Raw genomic sequence first — 15877 nt, 5'->3', positions numbered from 1 at the left:
AATTGGCAGATAACTGTCTCACATCCATCCCCCTGCAGAGATACTGTATTCTGCACAGGTCAAACATGAGTGTGTGAGATGTTTTATAAAAAGTGAATCACATTTAGTGCTAATAGTGGTGCAGTGATGCAACCCAGTCTCACGGCATTTTGTGTTATAGTCGCGAAATTAATTTAATCTATTGATTCATGTTCACCAACACGATTTCCCCCTTTTTTGCGTGTCACACAGAACGATTTTAAAAGCAATGTATTTCTATTGGTATGTTTCGTGCCAGCACCACGTCTTTTTTTCCGATCGGGTCTTGGAAGAGCGGAAGCTGTGTGGTTCATAAAAACATTTTCTTACTCAATATCAAGCAAAGATTATTGTTTTTATTTTAAATTGTATAATGTCGGACTTTTCTTGCCGTCCGTGAGGAAAAGAAATGGAGCTCAGAGCCTCTGAATACTGACATCTGTATTTCTGTAATATTTTCATTGTAATTTGTTATTATGTGGTGCAGGCACGAAAACATACTACCAATAGAAATACATTGCTTCTAAAATCGTTCTGTCAGAATACTGAAATCTGTATTTTTAAAAATCTTTATTTCCTTCTAATTTGTTATTATTTACATTGCTTTTAAAATCGTTCTTTGTGACACGGAAAAAAAATGGAAAATCGCGTTGGTGAACACGAATCAATAGATTACATGTCGTGACTATAACACGAAATGCCGTGAGACTGGGTTGTCTGCACAGGTCAAACATGAGTGTGTACCGGCGGGTTGTCACTCAGAGTGTGTGAGCGTGCAACAGCCTGTGATAGATGGCAGTGTAATTCCATAGGCTTCCCTGTGTGATATAATGATGTGAGTGAGTGAGCAGCTGACAACAAGATAATCGGATAAAGGCATGATGGACAGGCACTCTCAATGAATCTGTAATTGAGTCAGGAAACTAGCTTGTTGAGAGAGGAAGATGAATACAGATCGAGGGGAAGTGTTGATGCAAATCGGAGCGACCTGAATAAAGATGGAGTCAAGGTTTTTTTTTTTTTCTATCTCACACTGTGAAAGAAAGTGCCAGTGAAAAATACAGCTAAGTGAAAGACAAATTATTCTTCAACTCGTGCTGTCGTCAGTGCTCTTTAAAGGGCAACATGCAGTGGGAGTTAAAGCATTTAGACTCATTGTATCCATTCGATCTCTTCTTAAACATATTTGCTAGATGTTAAAGTGCTGGTTTGAGCTCTAAATGTGAGTTTAAGGGTGTTCACAAACATTTTTAGAAACTCATTTACATAGTCCCCTGCTTAAAGAACATCATGTGGACAAGGCATACACAGGGTTATAGGGAGAAATGCGTTTGGAAGTCCATGTCTGTCACTTCACACCACTAGCACACTGTTTAGTGATCTTAATTTAACACGTTTGTCCGGTAAAAACGTGAATATTAAGAATTTAGCAGCAGTTAAAATTGTGCCAAATGCCAACGATTTTTGTAATTCTAGCTCCTGCAGTAGTTAAATGTGTTAATTAAAGTTTGGTATGGTGATTTATGGATAAGAGATCATGAGAGGAAGACATTTACAACACTTGGTAAAGGTTAAGGGACCATCATGGTAACAATTCATCACCAAAATGGCTCTTGGAGAGGTTGGGAATTTGTTCCTTTAGCTTCAATGAGTTTATGAGCTTGAGTCGTTTTTATCAATGCTACAAAGAGATTGTGTTATTAAATCTTGATTCAAGATGTCAAGATTCAAGGCTTTATTGTCATGTGCAAAGTAGCTACTGTACAGTGTAGATATGGAAATAGAAAACTTAAGTCACAGGCTCCTCCAACAGAGCAACATGAATATATATAGGACATAAAACAGATAAAATTGTGCAAGAGATTGTTTTGAGATGTGCAAGGAAATACAAATAACATAGAAATAGTGCAAGTAGAGTCTATATTCAATTATAAAACGGACAAGTCAATTCAAGCAATCTGATTGGTTCTTAGCCGTGATATAATGAGCGTATATCACGGGTAGAATTGTAGTTACTTTTCACAAGTCAGGTGCGAAAGCTCTCTCCAGAGCTACTGGAAGCCGAATCTCGGGGACCGGAGAAAGTGGAGCAATATTCTCGCCACGCTAAGCAACAGCCTAGAACAACCTCAGCCTATACAAGTAACCACGTAAGCATCTACTGATGATAAACGGCAACATACACATTAATGTAAATAAATAGCCAAATAATGGATCAACGCTCTCTGTCTAATATGTTCGCTAGCTGTTAGTGTTGTTGCATAGCAACCACCTCGCACTATGTTTTGTGCAGAAGGCAACGGAGGGACTATTTTATTTTGAACATCATTATTTACTAATAAAAACTATTTAAATTAGAGTGTGTATTTTTCTTTCATATTGCCACACTTGGTAACCGTTTTATAAAAGCAATAGCTTTGCGTCGGGCCGAACCACGCCCCTTAGCTGTGATATAAATGAATTACCATATACCACGGCCTGTCGTGAGCTATTGCTTAAGTAAATGGGATATGATATATAGATAACTAATTTGCAAAATGCAAACAGATGAATGTTTATGGATGTTCTTCTCAATGTTAAATGAAATCTGCATTGTAAAATGGATAAAAAATGGAACGGGTTATTCCTTGACCTTTTTTCCAAGTTTCATGTTAATGGGATCAGTATTTTTTTAATGTAATCTTGCTGTCAGACAGAGACAAACAAACCGAGCAGAAAGACATGATATCCTTGGCAGAGGTAACACAAAACCTTCAGCATTATGAAACATGAGGTGACCTCCAGTCTGCTGCAATAAAGTTGGCTTTATATATACAACAAATTGGGGGCGTCCAAACTTTGTTCACTGAGGGCCACATACAGATAAACAAGGTGAGGTGTGTTGACTCATAAATTAAGTTAAGATCTCCAGAGGGTCTCATTTATTTAGTTTGCAGCACATTCCTTAAAGCAGAATGTTTATTATAAGGGGAAATATGAAGGGTATATTATTTCAAGCTTGTTATGGAAGTAAGTTATTTTTTTAATCAACTGAGATTCGTTAGAAATGTTTTCAACTTTAATTGACTGAATGTATTTGAAAAGGGGGCTTATTAACACATGTAACCTATTTTTTGATATATTTAAGAAGTACAATATAAGACAAGCACAGGTTTCATGTGTGGGCCATGTTCTATTGTACTTTTAGAATTTGCTACGGGCCAATTAGAAATGCCAAAATGGTCAGTTGTAGACCCAATTTATTTTTAATTAAGAGAGGGCCGCTAACTCAAACATCCCTATGTGTTGTATCGCTCTCACTCCTTTCCTTCCTTGGCTTGAATAGCAGTATCTGTTAAAAGCATATAATCCCCACCATAAAATAATAACATTATGCTAAGTATCATTTCTAATCAAAACTGGGATAACAAATGAGCTCCGACCAGGTTTTGAACCACATAACATGACAACGTTTTCATTGGTCCCTCTTCTTTAGAGGAGACCAGGAAATGATGGATACACGGATCGTGTTCAAATCAATAGGCACGCAATGACTCTAAATAATAATGATCACGCCACCAAACACACATTCAAACTAAAGGAACCAGCCTGTTTGGGAAATGTGAGAAGTAGAAAGTACAGGTATTTGGGTTCAACATGTAAGAAGTAGAAAGTACAGGTATTTGGGTTCAAAATGTAAGAAGTAGAAAGTACAGGTATTTGAGTTCAACATGTAAGAAGTAGAAAGTACAGGTATTTGTGTTCAACATGTAAGAAGTAGAAAGTACAGGTATTTGTGTTCAACATGTAAGAAGTAGAAAGTACACGTATTTGAGTTCAACATGTAAGAAGTAGAAAGTACAGGTATTTGTGTTCAACATGTAAGAAGTAGAAAGTACAGGTATTTGTGTTCAACATGTAAGAAGTAGAAAGTACAGGTATTTGTGTTCAACATGTAAGAAGTAGAAAGTACAGGTATTTGTGTTCAAAATGTAAGAAGTAGAAAGTACAGGTATTTGTGTTCAACATGTAAGAAGTAGAAAGTACAGGTATTTGTGTTCAAAATGTAAGAAGTAGAAAGTACAGGTATTTGTGTTCAAAATGTAAGAAGTCAAAGTAAAAAGTCGTCTGAAAAAAAAGTAGTGGAGTAAAGTACTGATACCAGAAAAATGTAATTAGTAACGAAGTATTTGTACTCCACTACTTCCCACCTCTGGACACAACCATAATAATACATATGTTCCCCTAATCAAATATAACCTGATCTGTAACTACAGGAGTTCAGATTAAGTATAAAAAGTAGTGCATGTCCGCGGCTACAGACATCATTATTAAAAACATCTGATTTTATTTGTGTGCAGAGGATGCTTTAAAGAGTACTCATTAGCATACTGCAGCATCCAATAAACACCCGGATTGTTCGAAGGCTTTAGAAGAGATAATGGACCTTTTATATTAACGCTGTTCCAAAAGCAGTGTGTACCAAATGTCACCGCCTCCTCCTAAGAAAACATAATTACTGTGGCATGGAGGTGGCTGTTTGTAAACACTGCATTACATGGCTGTCATTCAGAAGAGGAAATAAACCAGTGTGGAGCTTCCTGTCTGATAACTCTGAGCAACAAAGGCCTGATAAAAGAGTTCGCTGCTGTCAGTGTAATTGCATAAACTTGGGTAACTAGTGTTGTTTTAATTAAGAGCGTGTAATGTTCGCTGGTGTTAAACACAAAGCAGAAGAGCTGCTTTTAGATCATTGGGAAAAATTAGATTACGACACAACAATTATCCCTACATGTCTTGTGATACGTTTGGTCTGCTTCTGTGTAAGATTCAACTAATTAGTGTTCCAGTAAATTGACTTACAGTGTCTGTATAGATCATATTACAAAAGCATTCTCAATGACTTTAAAGAGGACATGTTCTGCTGATGTTCAGGTGTATATCAGTATGTAGTGTCTCTACTTTAAAGAGTCCTCTCCTGCTGATGTTCAGGTGTATATCAGTATGTAGTGTCTCTACTTTAAAGAGTCCTCTCCTGCTGATGTTCAGGTGTATATCAGTATGTAGTGTCTCTACTTTAAAGAGTCCTCTCCTGCTGATGTTCAGGTGTATATCAGTATGTAGTGTCTCTACTTTAAAGAGTCCTCTCCTGCTGATGTTCAGGTGTATATCAGTATGTAGTGTCTCTACTTTAAAGAGTCCTCTCCTGCTGATGTTCAGGTGTATATCAGTATGTAGTGTCTCTACTTTAAAGAGTCCTCTCCTGCTGATGTTCAGGTGTATATCAGTATGTAGTGTCTCTACTTTAAAGAGTCCTCTCCTGCTGATGTTCAGGTGTATATCAGTATGTAGTGTCTCTACTTTAAAGAGTCCTCTCCTGCTGATGTTCAGGTGTATATCAGTATGTAGTGTCTCTACTTTAAAGAGTCCTCTCCTGCTGATGTTCAGGTGTATATCAGTATGTCATGTCTCTAGTTTAAAGAGTCCTCTCCTGCTGATGTTCAGGTGTATATCAGTATGTAGTGTCTCTACTTTAAAGAGTCCTCTCCTGCTGATGTTCAGGTGTATATCAGTATGTACTGTCTCTACTTTAAAGAGTCCTCTCCTGCTGATGTTCAGGTGTATATCAGTATGTAGTGTCTCTACTTTAAAGAGTACACGTACAATGTGTTGGAGTGCTAGCCAAATGAAGCGTGAGTGTTACGTATTGATGTCACTATGATCGGAAAGTAGACAAAGGAGTCCAACTCGAGAAAGCCTTTACAGACCATTAACATGCACCAAAACCTATATAACACACTACTAGAGAAACCCCCAACATGTATAACAGGCCGCTTTAATAAAAACACATCTGAGTGAGTCCAGCCTCAAAACATCTTCACAGAATTTATTAAATGGAGTCGAGGTACATCAAATAAACTGTGTTTCGTATTACAGCTTGGGGAGAAGAGAAGGAAAGGTATAGATAGAAAGTGTCTCTGGTAAATAGCTCACTTTCTTCTCTCCTCTCTCCTCAAGGGCATGAGAATGCAATTCTCCTTGGCCTCTGACTCATTTTTTAAAAAGTATGTCGGTGGATGAGACTGAAAATTGTGCGAGAACCCTGCAGATGCTTCACACTGATATAATGGATTTTTGGAATAGAGAAGAAATAGTGACGCTTGTTTTTTTCTGTAACTAACCGCCAACCTTCATGTTGTCGGGTCAAATACCACCTCTTCCTACATGTTTTTATATCAGGATAAGAGCGTATTTTGTGTCGTTGCCACAAACATAACAAGGATGGTTTCATACTACGTTCATGTCACAAAAACAATCACTACTGTCATTGATTTATCTGGGTTTTATTTAGCATCTGGTGTCATTACGTGTCATAATACTCTATTAGAAGTCAAAGTCATGCATTTAAAACGTCACGTATGTAAAAAAGTACAGAAGTATTATCAGCTAAATGTACCTCAAGTATCGAAGGTAAAAATACTTGTTCTGCAGCAAAGTATCCTCCTCAAATTCTGGATTAGAATATATGACATTATTAGATTGTTAATTTTCTTTCTTAATTTTATTCTGACACACAAATGGTCTATTTTGACGGCTTTATTTTTTACTTTTTTGTAATGCAGTGGATAATCTAAGTTTGCGATGTTGTTTTAATGCAAACTCTTAATCTGAAAAGTAACTAAAGCTGTGAGACAAATGTGCGGTAGATGTATAAAATATCTACCCATGATATGAAGTGGAGGAGAATTAAAAGATAGCATTAAATGGAAATAGTTAAATACAATTAAAGTAACTCAAACTCCAACGTGAGTACAGCTCTTGAGTGAATGCACTGACGGTGGTTGAGCTCTCCTGATTTCCTTTCTTTCTCCTTTCTTCCTCCTTCTCTTCAGGAGGCGCAGAGAGAAGCTCCAGGCTCACCTGAAGGAGAGTCGCAGTCTGAAGAACTACACCGCTAACTCCCATAACTCCCATAATGCACTGGACGCCAAGCCGAGGGCCCCTAACGCCAACCTGCAGATGCACGAGGTAACACAACTCATCCATCACGACTTTCTTTCAGAGTGCTGCTGCTTTTCTACTGAAGGACATAAACTCATGTGTGTTTACTGTGTATGCATGTGTACAGGAAGTCAGGGCGCTCTGATTCCATTTCCTCACAGGTGGTAAAAGTACTCAGATCTTGTACTTGAGTAAAAGTAGAAGAACTCAGATATTGTACTTGAGTAAAAGTAGAAGTACTCAGATCTTGTACTTGAGTAAAAGTAGAAGTACTCAGATCTTGTACTTGAGTAAAAGCAGAAGTATTCAGATCTTGTACTTGAGTAAAAGTACCAGAGTGTAGGAATACTCTGTTACAGTAAAAGTCCTGCATTCAAAATGTTCCTCAAGTGAAAGTAGAAAAGTATTCTCATCAAAATATAGTGAAAGTAGCGACAGTAAAAGTAGTCATTGTGCAGATTGGTCCATTTCAGAATAATATATATGATATGTTTTATAATGATTGATCATGAAAGTGTTCTCAAAGCTGGTAAAGGTGCAGCTAGTTTGAATGACTTTGTATACTGCAGGGTAGCTTGTGGATTTACTCCAGGTGGAACTAAAGTCTGATTTAACACTTGATTATATTTCACATCATTCATCCACATTTGTGAAGTAACTAAAGGTATTACATACATGTAGTGGAGGAAAAGTACACCATTTACCTCTGAATTGAGTAGAAGTACAAAGAAGCATAATAAAGACAGAAAAGGGATTTCAAAGACCCTACAAGATAAAGATACAACACAACCTCTTAAATAATATTTTTCTCCATCTATTAAATGCTATTAAGACACATGTACGATGTTGTGTTGCTCAAGTCAGCTTACATTTAAAATATCTGGTAGAAGAGAGCATCACAAATCCTGCATACACAGTACACACATTACACCTCTCATTGAGTTCTTCACCCCCCTGCAGTTTTTAGCTGCTATTAAATCACTTTATATTCCCGTCTCCACCTGGACCCTCGCAGGTCTTTGAGTGAGAAATCGTTCGGTGGTTTGGGAGTCCGTTGTCATTCATCTTCTTCTCAGCGCTCTTTGTCATCGCATGTCTCCCAGAAGTGTGTTTCAGAGTAGCTGGCATAGAAAGCATCTCATTAATTCAAATGTCAGTAAAAAAAAATCCATGCTTTTGGGGAGTATGTGTTTGTGAGTACGAACAAGCTGTCAGCGTTTGCACATGTTTGTAATCCACACAGGTTAGACAGCACTATTGGGTAAACTGTATGTTTCAACTAGGGCAGGATTTAAATGTACAATTTAGTGAAGACTCTGGGGACTCGCTATCCGTCATAAACACATTGACATACTCAAGGTGGAGTGGAAGTACAGGCATGAGTATCCTGAATGAGTATCCTGAATTTGAGACCTAGTTTGCATGAGGTAAAACCTAGACTGGAAGAAAAGTCTACATTGGTTATTCTAAAAAAGAGCTTAAAACTAAATAAATGCCAGTGATATTTAAAAGGTATGATGGAAAGTAAGAGGGAGGAGATCAATGTGACACAAAAGCCCATAACTCCTTTTTCTATTTCCTGCCAACAGTTACCTTAAAACCATCTGTATTTGTTGTTTCTATGAACTAGACCTTTTATGAAATTATGCTACATCATGTAACTTCTATTTATTTGAAAAGAGTCTTCCTGCAATACAACAATACAATCAAAATACAACAATACAGGGAATATATCACAGTTAAAGAGTGTAGATAACAATGTTTCAATGGATTAAGGAGGACTAAAATTAGGAAAATGCTACGGTACAATATGTCTTATATAGCTGCATCTCACTTCGGTTAAATGGATTCCTTGCGTCCCTCACTTGCGTTGTTTCCCTGCGACTAGTCCCTCCCACCAGGGCAGCATGGAGAGACGCAAGGAAACCACGAGAAGCAGGGAAATGAGTTTTAAGAGCAATGGGACGTTGTTTCCTCCGGAGCGTCACGTGAAGCGACGTCCGTTTGTGATGACACAGCTGATCGTCTGACAGCAGCCAGATCAGTGCATGCGCTGCATCGTCCAATCAGTGAGCGATACACAGTAAGGGGGCGGGGCGAGTGTCTGAGGATTTCATCGGAGGATGGTCTGGTAGTTCCTCGATTATCGCTCCTCCGTTATCACTCCTCGATCCTCGATCCTCGATCCTCGATCCTCGATCCTCAATCCTCGGTCCTCCGGCAAAAATAAGGCCACAGGGACACTACTCAAGATGGCGCAGACAAATCAACTTCCGGTGATACCGAGCCCGAGGAGCGAGGAAATGAAAAATAACCGAAGTGAGACGCACCCTTTGTCTACATACATGCTAAGCTAAATGGCATTAGCCTCACATTGATTTAAAGACATAGGAGTGTTATTGATCTTCTCATCAAGTCGTTTATTTTCACTAAGGATCCATCTCTCTTCACACTAGTTTCTGTGATATTGGTTATAAAAAAGCACTAGCAGATAATCAGGCTTCAACTCTGGGAGGCAAATGAGTAAATTATGTTGTATCAAACAGTTTACATGTGTCTTTTCCATTTTGTTTTTCTAGGGCTTTCTATTTTGTGCTTGGCCATTTTGATAACAGTATTCACCTTTCTCTCTGCAAATATTATATGTGATGCAGTCTTTGCTTCAAGCCTCCAAAGACTCTTCAGTGTAAAGCCTTTTGTCTTTATAACAGAATGATAATATGTGTTTTCTTGACCTTTCTTTAGCATGAAACCACAGAGAAAGCGCTGTGGAGATACTTTATCTGGCTCTATGAGACTTATATTTAAGCAATCCACTGTGGTGTTTGTTAGTCTTGTATTATAGTCATCAAATTAGTTATCTTCACACAAAATAATGTTGCATGCTGGTCATCAGATTCTTATAAAGTACAGGCTGACAGTATAAACACTTTCCACTTGAATCAACAGGTCAAAGATAAGATACGATAAGATCCGAAGTACTTTATTGATCCCAATGTGGGAAATGTTTGTGTTGCAGCAGCATAAAAAGACATGGCATTGTACAATACAAATGTAAAGAAAATAAATAAACAAGAAAGTAGAAAATATACATGTTGAATTTACAAATTAATAATAAGAAGATATAAAATAAGGTATTATATATACATAAGTATGTGACAGAATATTACATATTATCTGTTATATTAAAGAGTGTCTGAAGGAAGCAGGACTGCAGCTTTAATCATTAGATTATAGACTTTAAAACATAAGAGCGTTGTTGACTTCTGTAGATCTTGAGTTTCAGGTTCAAATGAGATCCAGCTCGGAGGCGGAGGAAACAAAGCTGCAAAGTAATCTGTGAAATCTAGAGTTTGTGGAGCAACGTGTCAGGTGTGCCACACCGTATCAGACTCACTCTGAGTGCTCTGCCAAGGACAAACCGGCTCCAAAACGCACGCACACACCAAGGGAATAAAAGCAACCCACCCTGCTACTTGCATTAAGGTCTTATATTGAGCAGGCATAAGAAAAAACATCACTTTTCACTTACATTTTAACCTAAATGTTGCAGTAATTGAGAAAAAAGTAGAGATCTTGTTTAATGTTCACATAGTTAATGGTTGTTCGTGCAAATGCTTTAAGATGTATTGATGACACACTATACAATACAATACAATACAGCTTTATGTATATAGCACTTTAAAACCTCCAGACCAAAGTGCTGCACAGTCAAATCACAAACTAAAAACATACAAAAACATCACACAGCACAGCTCACACACCATTAAAAGCTACAATCTAAAAGACGTCAATACGCTAAGGAGAAGAGGTCGGTTACAGTAGGAAAACAGATCCATTATTGAGTAGGAATATGTCTATTTGAAATATTTAGACAAATAGAAAAAAAGTATTTATTTAAAGTAGAGACACTACATACTGATATACACCTGAACATCAGCAGGAGAGGACTCTTTAAAGTAGAGACACTACATACTGATATACACCTGAACATCAGCAGGAGAGGACTCTTTAAAGTAGAGACACTACATACTGATATACACCTGAACATCAGCAGGAGAGGACTCTTTAAAGTAGAGACACTACATACTGATATACACCTGAACATCAGCAGGAGAGGATTCTTTAAAGTAGAGACATTACATACCGATATACACCTGAACATCAGCAGGAGAGGACTCTTTAAAGTAGAGACACTACATACTGATATACACCTGAACATCAGCAGGAGAGGACTCTTTAAAGTAGAGACACTACATACTGATATACACCTGAACATCAGCAGGAGAGGACTCTTTAAAGTAGAGACACTGCATACTGATATACACCTGAACATCAGCAGGAGAGGACTCTTTAAAGTAGAGACACTACATACTGATATACACCTGAACATCAGCAGGAGAGGACTCTTTAAAGTAGAGACACTGCATACTGATATACACCTGAACATCAGCAGGAGAGGACTCTTTAAAGTAGAGACACAAAAAAATGTCTTGTTACTTGTTATTTTACCTTCATTAGTCGACACTTCTTGTCAGGACTTATAACTGGAAACTTAAAATATTCATCCCTTTTTTTTATAGCTGTAACTTTTCTATCTTTCTTATTTCTTCGTAAATCTTTTCCCTACTTTTTCTTATTATGGACGTCAATGGAGGAGATGTTCGAACTGCTCTTTAAACTGCTTCTTTCATCTCTTCGCTCCTTTCACACTGTAAATGGGTCACTGCACCTTATCACTTCACTTCAGCTTTCTCATATCTTTGTCATACTTTCTGAGAAATCACAGTGTAGGTTTTATGCTTCTTTTAAGACTTCCAGAGACTTTATAAACGGGAGTGGGTCAAGTAAAATATTGTAAAATGTTCCTTCAAGCGCCCACAGGAGTTGGTTGCATGTTGATCTATGACCCTTTGAATAGATTAAAGTTAGTCTTGCGTATGTAGCTCAAGGCCAAGGTTTTTTTACACTAACAGCTTTTGTGCTGCTTCATTTTCCTTTATTTAAACATTATTTACACATATTTCACAAACAGCCAGACGCTCCTGCTGCAAATAATATTGCTAAGTTGATTCAAGCTTTTTGAGAAAATACACTTTTCCTGATCAGGTGCTTCATATACATAAGGTTAGGGGTGGGGGAAATAATCGATACAGCATAGTACCGCGATACTTTGCGTGGCGATATTGATACACGGTTGACAAGTCAATTATATATTTTTTATATAAACCTTAGCATATCCCTCCGAAAGATGGTCATATATAAACAGGCAGTTAAGTTAAGACATGTATACAATTGCAATGAAAGTAACAAAAACAATGCCATCTCCTTTTCAGGTTCAAATAACACAAATTGGGTTATTTACATATTACACTATTCATATTGTAAATACATTTTTTGACAAGGAATGGAAGACGGACATAGATATGACCCATGTGATTTGCAGTATCGCAATATATCGTATCGCAATATTTAGCATATCGTAGAATCGCAATACTATCGTATCGTGGCTTAACCTGTTAAGCCCCAAGCCAGAATTCCCAGAACAAATGACTATAACTTCACTTCTAAAAGGGGTAAATTAATAATCTTTTTTCTCAAAGCAACGATAAACCTGTGAGTTGGATGTAGAAAAGTCAGAATCAATATAGAATTTTTTTATTTTAAAGTAAATTCAGATTTTAATTCAGAAAAATGTAAATTATAGTGTCCGTCACTTATAGTGAAAACCACCCTTGAATGATGGGATAGTAGACTAAAAGCTTTAGGAATCAAAAATATAACATATAAGAAGTACCCTGTATCAAGATTGATGCAAAACAAGTGACATTTGACCTTTTTAGAGAGATTTAGCAAAAGAAATCCACTTCTGGGGTCATTTGGGTGCATTTTCCATATCTCTGGAACCCATTGGTCGATTTTGATGATTGACATCTCTTTTTAACCGTTGGAGCCAATAGAATCGAGGGGAAGTTCCTCAAATCCATCTAAACATTACCCATTGGTGAATGAGTGATGCGCAGCCAGAATGCCCCGGAAGCTGAAGCTGAAGCTCTCGGGCTTAACAGGTTAAGTATCGCGATAGTATCGTATCGTGGGGAGCCTGGTGATTCCCACACATACATAAGTTACTACATTAGTTTTCCCCTGATTACCTCAACAAATCCACAACAGCCCTTTCAATCAGCACATTTTTTAATCATTTTGTATCATAAAGATTGATACTGATTGATTATTGATGATTACAGCCACGGTAATTGACCCATACATGCAGTATTAAACACCAAATAAAAGATGCATGATGTAGAAAACTGGACTTATAAGAATAATACTAATGATAAAAGTAATAAATACACCAATTCTACTATTGCTTCTTCAACAATACTCATACTATAAAGTGTTACACATAGTTTGAATTAATTCAGGTAACCAGATGCAATTGCCACGACCATTGAGTACAGTATGTATTAAGTTTGGGAAAAGTGAAAAAGTGTTAAAAAATAACACAAAAACATTTCACAATAACAGAAAATGTTATTATTATGTGATTAATTCGGACTTAAAATGCCCAATTGCTGGACTACCCCTTTAACAGAGCATATTGTGACACAAAAAAAATATATTTGAGAAAGTGATCAGTCCCACGTTGCATGTGTCTGCATCTTAATTGCTAAATGAAGACAATCTAAGTTGATTGATCCAGCAGCGAGCGGTTGTTCATTTCTCAGCCTGTGATTAAACAGAAAATATCGACTTTTAAGTGGGACATTATCCTAGCGACCTAAGAAAGTGGGCGACAATTATTCAAACATCACTTAAGGCTTGCGTGTTAATTTATTCATGTTTAAGAAAAAAATGGCAGCAGTATAATCAGCCTTTCTAATCTTTACTGACTTAACAATGCTTCTACAGTTACAGGCTGAAACAAGTCATGTATTTAACTTATTTCTATCCATTTTAAACCAATAAAGAGCTCTTCCTGTCAGCTCAAAAGGGTAAAAGTGCCTCTAATGAGTAACCCTGACAGTAGATAGGCTTTTAAAAGGAAAACGGAGCATTTGTGACACAACAATACAGACTGTTTATAGAGGTCATCCATATAAAGTGATGTTTTCTCACTCTGCTGCAGGCGAGGTACCTCTGCTCCATAAACTCACACAGATACAACAGCATCCTTTGACGGTGACTTCATGCCCAGTCTGGACATGTGTGGTGCAAAGGGTGCATGTAATGTCGAATATAAACGGATACATATTTGTGTGTGTGTGTGTGTGTGTGTGCACAGTAATGGATGTTTTAATCTCTAAGATAGGGACTGGTATGCCTCCGACAGAACATCCGGAGGAGATGATTTTTTATGATTTGTGCAGAGATGCTGCTCTCCATAATAGCCGTGCAGCGGTATAAACACACATACACACACACACACACACACACACACACACACACACACACACACACACACACACACACACACACACACACTCACACACACAGAGAGAAACACACACTGCAGTCTGACGTCTAAAGCTTAGCAAATCGAGCTTTGGATGGAAGAGACGGAGCAGTTTCAATTATGCGGCGTGACCGTGGACACCTGTGGAATAAATGATAGGGTGCTGGAGCCTGATTGACGGAGAAAGATCGGATAACTCGCAGCTTCTCTCCAGTTCACTGCTTAATCAAATACTTCCAACAAAGGGCCCTGCTGAGCTAATCAGAGGCGCTCATTTTCTGTGACAGGCCACTGCTGGATAGCTCTGATGCCTTTGTAATGACCTGCCCGGCTATATGGCTCTGTTATCTACAGTACACGTGTGCAAAAAAAACACAAAAAAATCCCTGTTAGGTCGGATTAGAACAATTGTAATTAGGATTTAATTGTGGCAAATGCACGCAGAGTCAATAGAATCAGCCTTTGTGTGGGTGCATGCTCCTAAAACACCATTAACCCTGCGTGGTGCTCTGTGTGCAGGAATTAGATTAATTGATTGCCTGCAGACATAAATCAATGTGACTCTGTAGGTTGAGAAAACAACCAAGAAGAAAAAGAATTAATTTGCATGTAAATTCCCCATAGGCTCTCGCTTAGAAATTAAATAAATAATACAAGGTTTAAAAGCAACATTTATACACAACGGATCAGACTTGTTTTTCTCCACAATGCATTCATTAGAATAAGAAAACAATATGCAGTGATTTCATGAGCCAGTGGTAATAGAGCAATTAGCCAAACAGAAGGCAAAGGTCTACTTTTGAAGAGTTTTCTATTATTTACTGGTATAATGGGGATCTGATTAAGTTTGTTCAACTGTTTTAATAGTTTACTGTTTTTACAGAGTTAAGTTATCATTAATATGCAAACGTTGGGACTGCTAGTATTTTAAATGGTGTCACTTTGATTAAACAAAATGTATCCATGCTACTCCCTTGCAAGCATGACGTTGATTTATTCCACTTTAAGACAGGATGTTACATGATATATTTCAGTATAGATAGATAGGTAGGTAGGTAGGTAGGTATAGGTAGGTAGGTAGGTAGGTAGGTAGGTAGGTAGGTAGGTAGGTATAGGTAGGTATAGGTAGGTATAAGTAGGTATAGGTAGGTATAGGTAGGTAGGTAGGTAGGTATAGGTAGGTATAGGTAGGTAGGTAGGTATAGGTAGGTAGGTAGGTAGGTAGGTAGGTAGGTAGGTAGGTAGGTAGGTAGGTAGGTAGGTAGGTAGGTAGGTAGGTAGGTAGGTAGGTAGGTAGGTAGGTAGGTATAGGTATAGGTATAGGTGTAGGTAGGTAGGTAGGTAGGTAGGTAGGTAGGTAGGTAGGTAGGTAGGTAGGTAGGACTTTTGTAAGAGCAAAAGTCTCTCTCCTTCACTCTGAGA

At 37.7% G+C, this 15877-nt stretch overlaps 1 protein-coding gene across 2 annotated transcripts in view; it reads left to right on the top strand.

Moving 5' to 3' along the window:
* Positions 1 to 15877, top strand: part of LOC117487197 (pro-neuregulin-3, membrane-bound isoform) — a 474636-nt gene that overhangs the window by 438827 nt on the left and 19932 nt on the right. For both annotated transcript variants that reach the window (XM_034135858.1, XM_034135857.1), the window contains one exon: positions 6891 to 7026. In XM_034135858.1, the coding sequence (XP_033991749.1) occupies positions 6891 to 7026 (136 nt within the window). The remainder of the gene's footprint in view (positions 1 to 6890; positions 7027 to 15877) is intronic.

This window comes from Trematomus bernacchii, unplaced genomic scaffold (assembly GCF_902827165.1).
Source record: "Trematomus bernacchii unplaced genomic scaffold, fTreBer1.1, whole genome shotgun sequence".
Taxonomy (NCBI): Eukaryota; Metazoa; Chordata; class Actinopteri; order Perciformes; family Nototheniidae; genus Trematomus; species Trematomus bernacchii.
This window is presented reverse-complemented; position numbering and strand designations above follow the sequence as displayed.